Source organism: Girardinichthys multiradiatus, chromosome 4, assembly GCF_021462225.1.
Source record: "Girardinichthys multiradiatus isolate DD_20200921_A chromosome 4, DD_fGirMul_XY1, whole genome shotgun sequence".
NCBI lineage: Eukaryota > Metazoa > Chordata > Actinopteri > Cyprinodontiformes > Goodeidae > Girardinichthys > Girardinichthys multiradiatus.
In genome coordinates, this window is record NC_061797.1 from 18,584,832 (window position 1) to 18,599,445 (window position 14,614).

Below are 14,614 nucleotides of genomic sequence, written 5' to 3' on the forward strand. Positions count from 1 at the left end.
AAAAGAGCAAATACAACAGAAAAAGAAAAAAAAAATCTAACAATTGGCTAATTTCATTTCAACATAGAATTTGAAAGAATGAACGTTTGCATATTTATGTGGATTTCACTTTTAATTTTTCTTGCAAAATGAGTTACAAACTGATTTTGACAAAGTCACATACCTGAGAGTGGGAGTCCACTTGTTTATCTGGTGGCCATTCAGTGACTCTCTCTCTTTCCCTCCCTCTCTCCCTCTCTCTCTCCCTTTCCCTCTTGTTTTCTCTCTCCCGCTCTCTGTCTCGCTCCCTGTCCCGGTCTCTGTCCCTGCTCTGTTCACGATCTCGGTCTCTGTCCCGAGATCGCTCGCGGTTTTTCCGTCGGCTGTTGTGGTGAGAGGACGACTTGGAGCTCCTCTGAAGGGATAGGTGTTCTTGTCCATTTCCAGTAACCTGAAAGTTAAAGAAGAAAGGAGATAGTGGTAATAATCAATATATTTGCTTTTTTCCAATGGTGCAGCTAGAATAGGTTAAAACTCCATAAAACGAAATCCACAATTGTTCAACATGCAGCCTTGTAGCTGACAAAAAGCAAACAGGTGATGATGATGATCAATGATAACTTCCTATGTATGGTCCAGGGCACTATAATCTTTTGTTTGTTTAAAAAGGCTTTTAATTTGATAAGCCTCAACTTCCTGCTCTGTGCCTCTTTTCTGAGTCAACATGAATGAATTTGTTTGATCCACTTATTTGTCTTGTGAACAGATATAAGAACATATTCAGAGGGCAGGTAACCCTGGAAACACATGTAAAGCCCATTCTGAATAATAATTTGTATAGCATGTGGGAAATTATTGGGGACAAAAGGCAAATTAGTGGAGCCACTATTATTACTTACTTTGAATTTAACCACTAAGAAATGTGCAAATTGTAGTTAAAATGTAGATTCAGAAAATCAACACATTATTTTCAGGTTCACTGCCAACAGTGACATTTACTCTGAAATAAGATTCAATCCTACAAATTGCCTTTAGAAGTCAGACTCTGCCTAGTACAGTTAAAGGGGACATATATTGCAAAATCTACTTTTTTAGCCCTTCAATAGATTTTGTTGTGTACTTGGAGTCTGTAGGAGTGCAGAAAAGTAGATTTTAGTCTCTCCAGGTGTTGCGTAGATATCTTTATCTTCTGTTTGGGTCATATTTTTCAATCTGTTGAGTTTTGTCTATCATTTGTTACATTTTTCCAACTGTTATGTCATAGTATTTGCTGCAGAACAGCCAAACAAGGTAATGGACGTCCGGATGATCAATTTCACGTATCCGCCATATTTATTTCTTGTTGCGATTTTGTAGTCCAGGCTCAAGTATGCCTACGCTGAAAGAGAATAAGTTTGATTTGGTTGTTGGGTGTATTAACCCACACAATTCATTACACTGTCCCCCAGCATCAGAACCTCTTAAAAGTGTCTGGTTACATTTTATTTTTCATGGCAATGTTCCCACATCAGTGAGGGAAATTCCTATTTCCCCCACTCCAAGGACGAGTGCCGTCAGCAACCTCCGCCAGTATCAAGAAAAAACGTTTCTCTTTAAGCAGTCAGTTCCTTTTGTCTATGGAAACAACAGACACAGCAAAGCAGTAAGCTGTAAATAACGCTAAAATGACAAGAAACTTTATTTTAGACATGAATTTATTGTGTTGATATGACATCCTTGCCATTGTTCTGATAGCAGTAGCATCAGAACAATGCAAGCATCAGATCTGCTTATGTTAGTGCTGTGTGCTGCTATTAGGTCCTTGAGGACATAACCGCACTGCATGCTTTGAATATTATTACATTAACAGTTTTGCAATGTTTTTGCCGTCTTTGTCTTGTTTCTGCGCTGCTAGATAATGGTTATCGAGCTACAAAAATGGCCGAAAGTGTCTCTTTGACCTGGAGGGAGGCGTTTAAAGCATTTAAAGAGACCGCACCAAAACGAGTTGCTCTCAGAGGCACCTCAGAACTGGGGTAGTGTGTAAAGGAAGGATTTAAAAGCATGATATGTCCCCTTTAAAGCGCAGATTAATACATTTGGGCTGAAGTTGTGGAGAAGTTTAACTTGGCTGTCCATCCAAAATGACAGGACAACTATATGTAATTTACTTCACAAATCTGGTCTTTATGTCATGTGGCAGGAACTCACACCCATAAGAAGTTCTCTTTGAAGTTTGCCACAAACCATGTGGGACATGTTTGTGAATATGTTTGAGAAGGGTGCTCTTGTTATATGAGACCAAAACTTTTTGGCTGTTTGGTGGAAAACCAACACTCCACATCACCCTAAACACAGCATTCCCACTGTGACACATGTGAACCCTACTCTTACTACACTTCAGATTTTCTGCTACTAACTGACATTTGTGGTTGTTATAAGAAAAAATGTGAAATATGTCAAGGGGTAGGAATACTTTCTGCAAGTTACTTTAACACCTACAATAAGTTGTTGTTATGATTTGGGGTTTGGTTTCTGTTTTTTTCATATATGCTTCTCACAGTTTTTGAATCATGTTTCTGTTTGTTTTCCTGGTCATGCTTTAGTTTTTGTATTCATGTTTTGCTAAGTTGTGTTCTTGGATTGGGCTTCTGGTTATGCTTTGGTTTCATGTTTTTCTAGTTAGATTTCTATTTGTTTGAATCCTTGAAGTTCTGTTTTGCCCCCTTCATGTTGTGTTCTGTCTGTTAATTATTTTTATTCGGTTCACCTGCACCTAGTTAATCTGTCTTCTTGTTTCACCTGAACACACTCCATATATACACATCTGTCCTGTTTATTCCTCGCGGAAACATTTTTCATATCATGCTCATGTCTAGTTCTCAGATCATGCTCGTGTCTTGTTGTTCAGATCATGTCACCTGTGTCCGTTTGTTCACGCTAAGCCTGTCTTGCCTGCCTGTTTATTGTTTTGGTTCCTGCCTCCTCCGTGAGTGAGTTTTTGTTTTTTATTCATTAAATCTTTTTCAGTTACCGTCATGCTGCCTGCTAGTCTGCATTCCGGGGTCCTATGCTGCACTGAGCCTAACAGTTGTGCAATGTATTCATTGCAATGCTTTTGTTTCCCCCCAAATCTACAGGTTATAGCATTAGGATTTATTAAATATGGGTGCATAAGAATTAAATGCTAACATTTGCTTTTAGAATCACATTAGTATTTAATACTAATTATTATTTTTGACTAGTTCAATTAATGCAGAGAGATTTAAAAATGCTGATCAGTAGATCTAGCTTTATTTAGTGTATTTAGTTTGTGTCTAACAAGTGTAGCACTCTGACATTATAACTAGAGTATTCAGGAGGAGCAATAAAGTATATATTTTTGTATTGCACTGCATTGACTGATTTGCATAATGTCACAACATGTTGTATTGCATGTTTTCTGACTAAGAGTTAAAAGAGTACATTGAAATTACCCAAAAAAACCTAACAAATTTACAAAGAATGAATATAAATCTGTGTATCTTGGTGAAAATGTCAATGACCATCACGATAAGATGATTTGTAAGTGCAAGCTTCACAAACAGGATGCACTGCTGCATGAAATAGAGGGACTGCATTTAAGCATTTATATTAGCAGGACAAATGGACAAATGCACAAAAAAGCTTACAGGTGTAGTTTGCTAAGAAATTTGAAATCCTCTCAAACTAGAATATAATGCACAATTTGAAACCTTTGAGGAAGATTTCAAAGCTTAACATTGTGGTAAGAGTCGTGCCAATTAACATGCAGCTGTAGAGTTGAAGTTAGATTACTGGTGAGGGAGGGTAGGGTGCGGTAGGCTGATGTTGTACCATAGGCGAGGCAACTACAGGTAGGATTTTTCCAGCTGAGGTGTGCTTTAAGCTATTCTTAGAGCTAAAAAGAGGGAAAAGGCTTTTCTTGATGCTCGGATTTCTTCCATCCTCCACGTCCGTCTGCAGAGGAGAAGCACAGCCACATCTTTCAACACAAATTTCTGGTAGCAAATAGAGAATAAATAATAAAAAACAGCAGCGGATCCACAACCGTCCTAGCAAATGCAGCGTAACATTAGAGACTAAAAGTAACTAATATTAGCAAAAACGTTTGATGAACACCAAAAGAGGTAAAGGCAATGAGAAAAGAATAAAGGGTTATTCTGTTTTCTTAAAGGTTAAGTTTATTCTTTTAATTCATTCCCTGACTGCTGTCAAATAAAAGTACAAAAACATAAGCATCACAAATATTTTTTTAACCAATTTATCAAATTCACTTTGTTCGGAAGTCTGTTTTAATCCCTAGTTTTTGCTTCCAATGAATATTTTAATTTCCTTTAATTAACAAGAAATGGTCTGTGAAAATGTTGAAAAAATCGAACAAAAACTGTGCGCACTGACAAAGAGAATATAAAACACATAAAAATAGATCCAGATTTAATAAACAGCTAACTCTGTTCCAGAACTGAACCTCACAGTGTGTTTTACTGTGCTTCAGCTTTTCTACAACTGTCTCATTATCTGAGTGCTTGTAGTGATTGCTTTTCATTAAGTTCCCCAGTTTTCAACCTGTGCAAGAATGATTGCAGACAATATACCATTTTGTAGAAAATCTGAATTACCCTTTAGGACTCTCTGTGATTAATGTCACTCTTCCCTTAAACAGGAATTGCAAATACACATTGATGAAGGCTGAGATCAGTTTATAAGAGTATAAATATACTAAAAGAACACAGAATGTGAAAAATATGTTTTTTTATGAAATGATGGTTTCAGATCTTACTATTTGGGTCTTCTTCTTTTTCTTTTTTATGGCTTTGAAGAAGCCTTGTTTTTGTTTCTCTTTGGTGGGCTCTGGAGGATTCATGACCATCGCTTCTGCAGTGGTCCTGCAGAGCACATGTGGAAAGGGTTTTTGTAATTACACTGTTAGGAATAAATTATAAATCATAAGATTTATCTGCACAACATAAATATCTATGCAAAATAAATAAATAAACAAGAGAGAACTGAAAAGGACACCACAGATATTTTTTTATTTAAATACCGTGTTTTGTGCCAATAAAAAAAAATATTTTTTTCATACAGCTACTATCATTAAAAAAGCAAATAAAATGTCCAATTGCAGACATTTTTTTTGTGGTATGTTTTCATTTATTTTCTTTCAGTCAATTAATGGTTTATACATTTAAAGCAACAGATCTTAGTAACAATGAAAAGTCTAATTAATCTTAATTGATGGTAATGGAAGACAGAAAGAAAAGAAAAACGTCTCCATTAATTAGTGCATTGCATCTATAAGCCGTTTTTCACAGAATCAGCAAAATTATTGCAAACTACATTTTAGTAGCTTGTGCAGGTAAAAGCTGAAAAGCCACATGGTGTTTCCCAGGTCAGCTCTGTTTACGCATCTACTGTAGCATTTGCCTCAACATGACATTGCCAACAGATTAAATCCTACCAATCAAAGGCAGTCTGGCGTTTGGAGTGGTTCGCCATGCCACCTGGATCACCGGCCACAACGGGTACCCCTGGCCCTCTGCCCTGACCAACACCTTCGTGGAAAGAAGAGGAGTTATCCGGTCTGGGGGAGGGGACTGAAGAAAAACAAGGAGGGGAGAAATTGACTGACAGTGCGTGTTTTCACACTTCATAATGAGGCGTGTTTGAAGTGAATGGTTGGTCTGTGGGGTTAATTGTATTTAGAGAACAATCTGAGAACAATCTGGTCCACTTATATAGCAAAAGGAATATCTAACATGAATGCTAATATTTTAGCTTCTTTATTTTTGTATGTCTTTGTTTGCCGATACAAAATGTACTCTTAGAGAAAATGTCTTGATAACTGTCCATTACAATCTAATATTGTCAGCTATTGTGTTAGCATTAGGCTTTTTTCACAGCAAGCTTTAAAATAAACAATTATCTTTCAAAACACAAAAAAAAAAAACGTATGCATTTACAATCCTTCCTACTTATTAATAGGTAGATGCATTCTGATAGGGGCTCACTTTACTACATTCATCCGGTCTAACTTCACATTACATTCTGCTGTTGATATCCCAATTGTTCTTTGATGAGGACAGCAATTGGAGGACTACTATGGAAATGAGCTCCTGGCTTTCTGTGGGTTTTTATCCTCAGGAATAATCCACAATTGGGGTCATGAAGTGCTAATTGTATGCACAATTGTATCACCAAATAAATTCAATGTTGTTGCCATATTGTGCTTAACCTCGAGGCTTCTCCGAAAAGGAAGTCACTCTTTTCTGATAAAGTGGCGTATAGTGTGTGAAATTCAAAGTTTCATTTTGTCTATGCAATATAAAATTGGAAGATAATTGAGTTTATTTAATGCAAAGACGCATGAAAAGGTTTCTTCTCCAGGAAATAATGCGGTAACATGTTGTGATGACTTAAAAAGTTGCTTTACAATATTAATAATCATGAATAGCATTGACATTTGTGTCTTTTGTAAAAAAATATTGGTAAGTTTTACAATTGTTATGATTAAATCAATTGTTTAAAGCATGTTTTTGGTTACATGTCTTTAATCTTACCCCCGAACAAAAATAATTCCAGCTTAATGTTGTATTCTTCAAAACTTGAGATGTCTTTCAGGGTTTTTATGTTTACTCACTGGTTTCAGGGTTAGTACTGTTGCATCATAGCTACAAGGTTGGCGGGGATCTTTCTTGGTGGAGTTTGCACATTCTCTCTGTGAATGCCTTGGCCTTTTCCATTAACACAGGCTTTGTCCAACAGTATAAAAACATGCAAATTACAGTTGGTGACTCTAACCTGCCAAGCAGTGTGTGAAATGTATTTGTTATTGGCCCTGCGAGAGAATGGTGATCTGACCAGGGTGTCCCCTGCGTCCAGCCCCAACGTCTGTTATAATAACCCGCACGCAAACTTGAAAAAGATTCAGCTGGAACAAAAAAAAATAATGGATGGTATCTATGTACTATTTTTATTTTGTGCTGTAGTCAAACACACTTAACCCAGAACCAAGCCCCTGAGGGAGGCGAAGACCAAGAACAGGATCAAAGAGGAGGGAGACCAAGTACAAGACCAGGACCATACCAATGAGAGACAATTTGCAAGAACATTGTATTAATTATAATAATGTAGCTGTAGCTGCAAAAAAAATATGTGGCAGCCCATTAGCAAACTACCCTATAACAGAGTTCAGAAGTAACTGGAGTTAAACAGACCAACCAGAAAAACGTCCAGCTAAACGTGAACTGACTTGTCATTAGTTGCAGGCAGAGTGAGCTGAGGGGGAGGACTTCATTCAATTAGCATTCCTTCTTTCTGCATGTTGTACAGGTACAAAAACATCCATATATTTGCAATGGAAAATGTTTCTCCCTCTTGTTTTCTCATTTGTCTGACCTTCTCACCCTCTTGGACTGTATCCAAGTGTTTTACATTTGCAGTTGCAGTACAAAAAGAGTGTGGCAGCATTGGTTCTGGCTGGTCTTGAGACTAAAGTCCTGAGTCCAGAACGTCAGAGACCGAGACTAGTCCAAGACATGTGGTCTCAACAACGGTCACGAGTATTACAACACTACTTTTCAATATTCAAAATTTGCTTTCAGCACTCATTTTTTGATATATTTGTGACGCTTGTTATGCAGTTTTACAGGATACATTAATACTGTCACATTGTGCAGCTCCTGGGCTGACATTGAAGAATTTTGACTACTAATAAACACCCTGCTAAAACTTTTTGTCATTGACACAAACAATACAAACCTCAGTTTGATCAAGGCAATCATTTCTTATCACAATCAGGATAGATGAGTACGGCAGAAGCTTTTAGCCCAAAGAACCACTGGATTAAAGTGCTTTGCTGGAATTTCTCAGTTTTAAATTGTATTGATCATTTGTGATTATTTATCTTTCTTTCATTGAAGTAAATCATATTTAAATCTATACTTCTTTCTTGCTTTACATTTTGTTTAATTTTAGTCATCAGGCTTTACCTCTGTAGAAGCTGCCTACTCTCCGAGGCATGGACTCAGTGAAGATCATCCGGTTCTCCTTGGAGGAACCTGCATCCTCACCGTGAGGGTCATGATACATTCCAACCTAAGAAATACACACACACACCATGCAGAACAACAAACACACAATGTTCTTCAGTTTCTTTCATCTTGATAATCTCATTTATCTTTGATTGTAATCTTTACTGGCACACATCCCAACAGTCAGGACAATCTAGGAGCTTTTCAGTGAGGTTACATTTATAACAGCGACAACGTGCGGTGAAGCTGTTGGAAAAAAAGGCTATGAACCCTAGCAGTGAGAAGAGCTATTTGTTGGTAGGGTGGAATCAGAGGGTCGGACCTCATTTTTAGAGCGCTGTGTATGAAAAGCAGCAGAGTTGTCCCTCGTAGAGTCTTTGATGGGGGCACAAGGGTGGCTCATGTCTTTAGGGGGCTGTTCACTCTGTTGAGAAGACGGACAGGTGCTGGTCAAAGCTGACTGGAGAAGCAGAATGATGCAAAGGCAATGACAATGTGACAGAGACAGTTCCTACACACACACAGCAGCTTGTACGACACAGACACATTTTGTGTGCTCTGACCGTAACCAACATTTAAAAACACAAAACAAAACCACTTTTTAGGTTCTTTTTTGACACTGTTCTGTGTTTGCAAGCAAGGCCCACTTAATTTAAGGAAATGCAATAATCTTAGCATGATTTTTCTCATTGATCCACCGAATCTGCCTTATTGCATGGACTGATTGCATGGAGATATGGGTTTTAATTGCAGCAGGAGAGCTCCATGGATTAACAACTTGGACTTCCTTTCTCAAAGGATAAAAACACCTTCCTTATAAACTGAATATGTTGCAGGTGTTTTACATTATGGTCCTTAAAAAGAATGCAATTTTGGCTTAGAAACTCCTCCACTATTCTTGCCAACAGCAGTAAATATAGGTAAAATGCCTTAAAATAAATTTATCTTTAACTTTAGTAGCAAAATCTCACACCAAAACATTTTGAAAATTTAACCTCTGTTTTAGCAGCCTGTTTTTCAGTGGGGAACGAACAGCCACTTTGAAATAATTGTGTTTGTTGGAGAATCCTTAACAATTTTAAAAGAATAATTGAAAAGATTTTTGCGTTTAATTTATACTTTGCCTTTTTAACTGGGTCAGGGTGTCTTACCACCACACAGTAAGGAGGATGTTAAGGTAGGTGGAGCTCATTTTAGAGAACCTCAGCAAAAAGCTGACAACTCAAAGTCACCAAGTCTCAACAATGATCATGAGATTTTATTTGTGCTAGTATAACACTATTTGTGTCCTAACATCACAAACATAAACATTTGAGATTTGCTTTGTGCTTTGGACAGTTAAGACTGAGCGACAAGCACTGCAAGTGGGTCCGGCATAAAACAATAGGTGAATATTTGCCAAATCAAATGTACGGTGGAGGATCTGTGATGCTGTGGGTAGGTTTCTTTTTGCAAGACACTGGAAACCTTGTCAGAGTGCCTATTGTCATGGAGTACTTAAAATACCAGAATATTTTGAATAAAAATCTTGTAGACTGTCAGAAAACTAAAAAATTGGCTGTCAATGAAATTTGGCAAGTGTGGCAGTTATAGTAGCTTTCGCAGTTTTCAGGCAGAAAACTATCCTTTTATCAACGTGATTTTAAAACTTAAAGGTTGGATTTTGCAAAAAAACTTCAGTGTCACATTATGCTATTGCAAATAAAACAGGACTTTAGTTTAACTTTTAAAATACAGTATCTTTAGCAGGTTGCTCTGTTCGCTCTGTTCATCAAATGATAAAACGGATCGTTCAGGACTTTTCTTAAAATGCTGGTATCATCTTTTTAGCGTGAATGCTCTCATTTTGTACCATAAACCACACAGGACCTCATCATCACTAACCCTCATCATGTCATCGGTACAGTCCTCTCTCGAAGAGCTCACAGAATGTCCAGTCAGGTTGGTACGATGTTGCAGCTGTGGGGAGAGGAGCTGGAGGCTACTGGCCCGTGTCGGTATCACCTGCTCAGGAGGTGGCAAGCCCGCCATGACCCCCTCAGACCCATGTGGGCGATGACGTTCCCGTCTCACGTACATGGAGTGGCGCTGAGGCCGTTGCTGGGAAGAAAAGGGGGAAGTATAGCCCAGGCCGTAATGATAAGACTCGTGGGGGGAAGGTAGGGTGTGAGTATTGGGCATCGCTGGTCCTCCTGGGTCTAGGAGCTCTGGAGCACCAGCTTCCTCTGGAGAATAAAGAAAAGCTCAAAGTTGGTATTCTCATAGTCTGTGGGTACTGTTACTCCTTATATATCATTTGCTCTGGAAAAAAATGGGGTTATTTGATTTAAAATCTCCCAATATGCAACATTATAAGCAAAACCTATTGACACTTTGATTACTGTAAGCATTATGTGATTTTCATGCAGTTGTTTTGTGGACAAGCGTTAGTCTAGAAATATACTTTAGTCATTGTGATGACCAAAATATTAGAAAATATAATACCAAAACATATATTAAGAAAGAAAGCATAATTTTTTCTATCAGACCTACCAGGGGCCAACGATTTGTGTCTGGACTTATGTCTCATTGAGGAGTCCAGCGTGCTGCTTTCCATTCGGACATTTCCGCTGCTACGCGAAGCGGGGCTGTGTCCTGATCGGTCACTGTGTCGAGCAGAGGGGCTGCCAGGGGGTCCTGGAAGACCTGATTGGGCATTGAGGTCTAAACAGCTGGCAGGGAAGAAGCGGGCACTGGGTCCTACAACAGCTGCTGTGTTGGAGTTTGAGTCATCTGGGTGAAGTCGACCATCACTGAGGTTCCCCACTGATTTAGCATCACTAAGAGCCCCATGGCTCTTGGACAGGCTAAGATAAGAAGCTGAGCTTTTAGAAGACGAGGACATGGATCCATGTGCAGAGTCAGCCATACTGTGGGCATGGCGGCCATGTTGTTTTTCCCCACCAGATTGTAACGTGTTGGTTTTATTTTCCAGGAAAGTGTGGCGGCTGACCTGCTGCTGTTGCTGTTGCTGTTGTTGCTGAGAGCGAGACAAGCTTGATTTACTGTGGCTGTACTTTGCCCCATGTCCCTGATCTGGCAGCTTTGTTGTGGGCACTAAGTTGAAATCAAATTCTGTCTTGTTTTTTGACTCTTTGGGACTGAGAAGGTGTGGCAGATTGTTATTAGCCAGATCTTTGCTGGAAGAGGGTGAACGATTTAGGGTCTGGGACATGTACTGGACTTTGGGGTGGAGTGTAGGACTTAAACTAGATGGAGCCGGTTTGTTGCCATTCAGGAAACTCTCATTGCTGAGGTGATGGAGGTCTCCATGCCGAGGCAGGCTGGAACATTCCTTGCTGGTTGATCGACGACTGGAGCTCTTGTTGTGACTCCTGGAGGGTCAGAGAGTTACGTGAAATATTTATGTTCTCCCACGCTGCAGCCCACAATCTCTTTATAATAGAAATTTGTTGCAATTAACACCCTTCCTACCCCCTTTTACAGTGCCTTAGGAAAATGTGTTGTCAAAAAGAAAACTGAAACTTGATTCTACAAAACAGTTTTTTAAAAAGTTGAAAAGTGTAAAATGTGTGTTGGTTTCAGGATGATTAAACATTTAGACACCATCTTTGTAAGCAATACCAAAATGCGGCACATTATTAGAAATTACAAAACAGAAACACTAACACAGACAAATACAGCAAATGGAATTAATTCATTATCATAGTAGCAATAAATGCCACAAATAAGTATGGAACAAAAAAGAGAAAACAAAACCAAAAAAAGGAATAGCTTGTTATAGTCTTTGTAACAATTAATATTTCACACAGTTTAGCAAGAGTGGCAGTAACTGAGGAGGGTGCCATTGCTTACATTTTTTTAAAACAATAAAAATCAAATATTATCATAGTTTTTAACAATTCCACAAGCAAACTGAGGAACAGAATAAAGATTTTATTTTCTCCGTTTGTGATAAAAAAAGGAAATAAATTTGTCTTGGTTAATTCAAACAGCTGTTCTTTTGTGGCATTTTTTGTGTCATCATGACCTTTCTTCATGGGAAACATCCCATTGCTGGGAATCAAACCACGGACACCTGCATCTAAGATTAATAACCTCTATATATGGGACACCCACTCTACCACTACACCACATGTTTAGCAGCTGTTATCTGCTCTGTAACTCAAACTAACTCTACGTCACAACTGATGGCCTGACATAACCATAATAAAAATAATAACACATTTTATTTCAGTAAAGAAAGAGTGGCTTTAAATACAATTTCCAGAAAAAATTGCTTTTTTTCCTTTAAAACAATGTTATAATGAAATGAAATGAGAGGCACCAGGTGTGCATTCCTGGTTGCTCTTGGAAAGTGGTTAGGAAAAGATAAACACTTTTTACCAGCTGTATTAAAATAAAGAGACAAAAGGATTTGGGCATGGTAGGCTTGTGAAGAACACTGGACGGATATTCATCTTCCATATTTAGTCCAGAAATATATGCTGAAAGTTGAACTTTTTCACCCTGTATATCCTGTCCAAACTTGTCCAAATAAGAGAGACATTGAATGTCAATGTTTTTTGTTAGATTAAACAACTTTTAAATAACTTTTAAGCATCAAAATACAGTGTCACATGGATCAATTTTAACATTTAACAGCAAATTTTGGCAACTGATCTGATCTGATTTAAAATGTATAAAAATGTTATTTTACAAATTTTCAGCCTCCTCTGTGAGCTCCTGTGGACAAACTTAGTTATTAATCACTCCACTGAGTAGCGGCATTAAAAATATAATCTTGCATTCATTTCCATCGCCAGATATTACCAGATAACATAATAACTTTAACAATGTGATACTGCAAACATCAAACTGATCACGATAACGTGAAGTTAGTTACAAGTTGGCATTGTAAATAAAGGTGAATGACGGAGGTCAAACCTTGTAGGGACTGTATTCTCTCCATGGTGGTGTGTTTTCCTCTTGGATGAGCGTGGTGGGTTTGGAGATGCAGGAGAAGATTTTTCTCGCTCTGCCTGCCTCAGAGGCTGGAAAGCTGGATGGTTTAAACACTGCTCGGTTAGAAAACGCTCAGTGGGGTTCAGCAGCAACATACTCTGATAGGAAAACAAAGCAAATATGCTGTTTTGAGCAATTGGTCACACATCTTATGAATCCTAACACTCATACATTTCCAAAGATTTATAAGAATATCAACAGGTATGTAACTGGAAAATATGAATGTTTCTGAGTAATTTACCTTCATCAAATCCAACATCAAACCACTCATAATTCCTTGGTACCGTCTCTCCAAGGTCTGAGGATGAGTAACTGTGGGAAACTGGCACAGAAACAAACACTGGATAAACGTTTTATTCTCAATAACTTTTTGTTGTTTCCTTTAGACTGATATTGGACTTTACAACATAAAGTAAATATTCCTGCCTGTTAAAAAAAAGTATCTCTCCATTCGGATGACACCGATCACACTAAACAAACTACTGAGCTTGCGCACACATTCACAAACGCAAAGCTTTTCTCAGCCTTCTGGGACATTTTCTCTTGCTGTTAAGCTGAACACAAACCACCTATCTCATGAGTCATAGCAATCCACTCAGTCATGGTGCTGGGAACACTGCCACAAAATGAAATGGATAGAAGGAACATGCAGGAGAGAAAAGGAAAAGAGGAAAAGTGGAGAGAGGGAGGATAAAACGAAAGACAAATAGGACAGCAGGGAAGGAAGGAAGCAGTTAATGTTCATGTTTCCTACCCTGATTCCATGAAATCGTGGGTTGTTGTAAAAGAGTTTCATCTGTTCAGCAGGAAGAGGCCCCAGAACCTTCTGAATGGTGAAGAGCTAGAGGTAAACATCAGTAAGTCAAGAAAACTGAGATCAGTTGAATTGTGATAAATACTTTTTTCTTGCGTAACATTGCTTTCATTGCAGGTTATGGTGCATTCTTTTTGTACATGGAGGTAGGATTTTCCAAGTTATCAGTTGTAAAAACAATAAGACCACTGCCTGGAGTTTGAATTGTGACTGGGAAAAACACAACTTGCCATGTGTTTTCTGTAAAATGTGGCTGTCACGCATATGGAAAGTAATACCAGTTGACCACATAGACAGTTTATCAGAAGTTCTGACCTTCTGTATCTCTTTAAACCAGCTGCACACATAACATCAATGAATGTTTTTTTAATGTTTGAACACTGTATATATGTAAAATATCTCCAGTGTAAACTTATTATTACAGACCAACACAGTTTTCTGTGAAAATTACCATAATCTTCTATGTTAATAATGATTTAGTTGGTAGTATACTTTTATTTGTTGTTGTTACGAATGGGTACCTTTCACATTTGAACCGATACGGTACTGATACCCGGTACCTGGGGAATCGATACCAGTCCTTATCATTAATTTTTTATTTATTTGTTTACTATCATCTTTTTAATTAGGAATTTGGAAATAACTGGAGAACCCGATTTGTGTTTGGACTGTTTTGATCCTGTGGAGCTTCCTGAGTTATCAGAAATATTAGCTTCATCTAAACCTTCAACTTATATGTTAGACCCAATCCCAACCAAATTATTTAAGGAAGTGTTCCCTCTGATTA

The 14,614-nt window shown here is 38.1% G+C and overlaps 1 protein-coding gene across 12 annotated transcripts in view; it reads right to left on the minus strand.

Moving 5' to 3' along the window:
• The window catches only part of cdkl5 (cyclin-dependent kinase-like 5), an 80,377-nt gene that overhangs the window by 4,057 nt on the left and 61,706 nt on the right, over positions 1–14,614 (minus strand). For 2 of the 12 annotated variants that reach the window (XM_047362478.1, XM_047362477.1), the window contains exons 10-20: positions 13,768–13,854; positions 13,255–13,335; positions 12,936–13,111; positions 10,542–11,383; positions 9,894–10,234; positions 8,332–8,433; positions 7,968–8,073; positions 5,438–5,573; positions 4,760–4,865; positions 3,775–3,936; positions 164–430 (exon numbers count right to left, since the gene is read on the minus strand). In XM_047362478.1, the coding sequence (XP_047218434.1) occupies positions 164–430; positions 3,775–3,936; positions 4,760–4,865; positions 5,438–5,573; positions 7,968–8,073; positions 8,332–8,433; positions 9,894–10,234; positions 10,542–11,383; positions 12,936–13,111; positions 13,255–13,335; positions 13,768–13,854 (2,406 nt within the window). Of the gene's footprint in view, positions 1–163; positions 431–3,774; positions 3,937–4,759; positions 4,866–5,437; positions 5,574–7,967; positions 8,074–8,331; positions 8,470–9,893; positions 10,235–10,541; positions 11,384–12,935; positions 13,112–13,254; positions 13,336–13,767; positions 13,855–14,614 lie in introns of all 12 variants that reach the window. The other 10 variants (XM_047362476.1, XM_047362475.1, XM_047362487.1 and 7 more) reach the window with 8 other exon arrangements.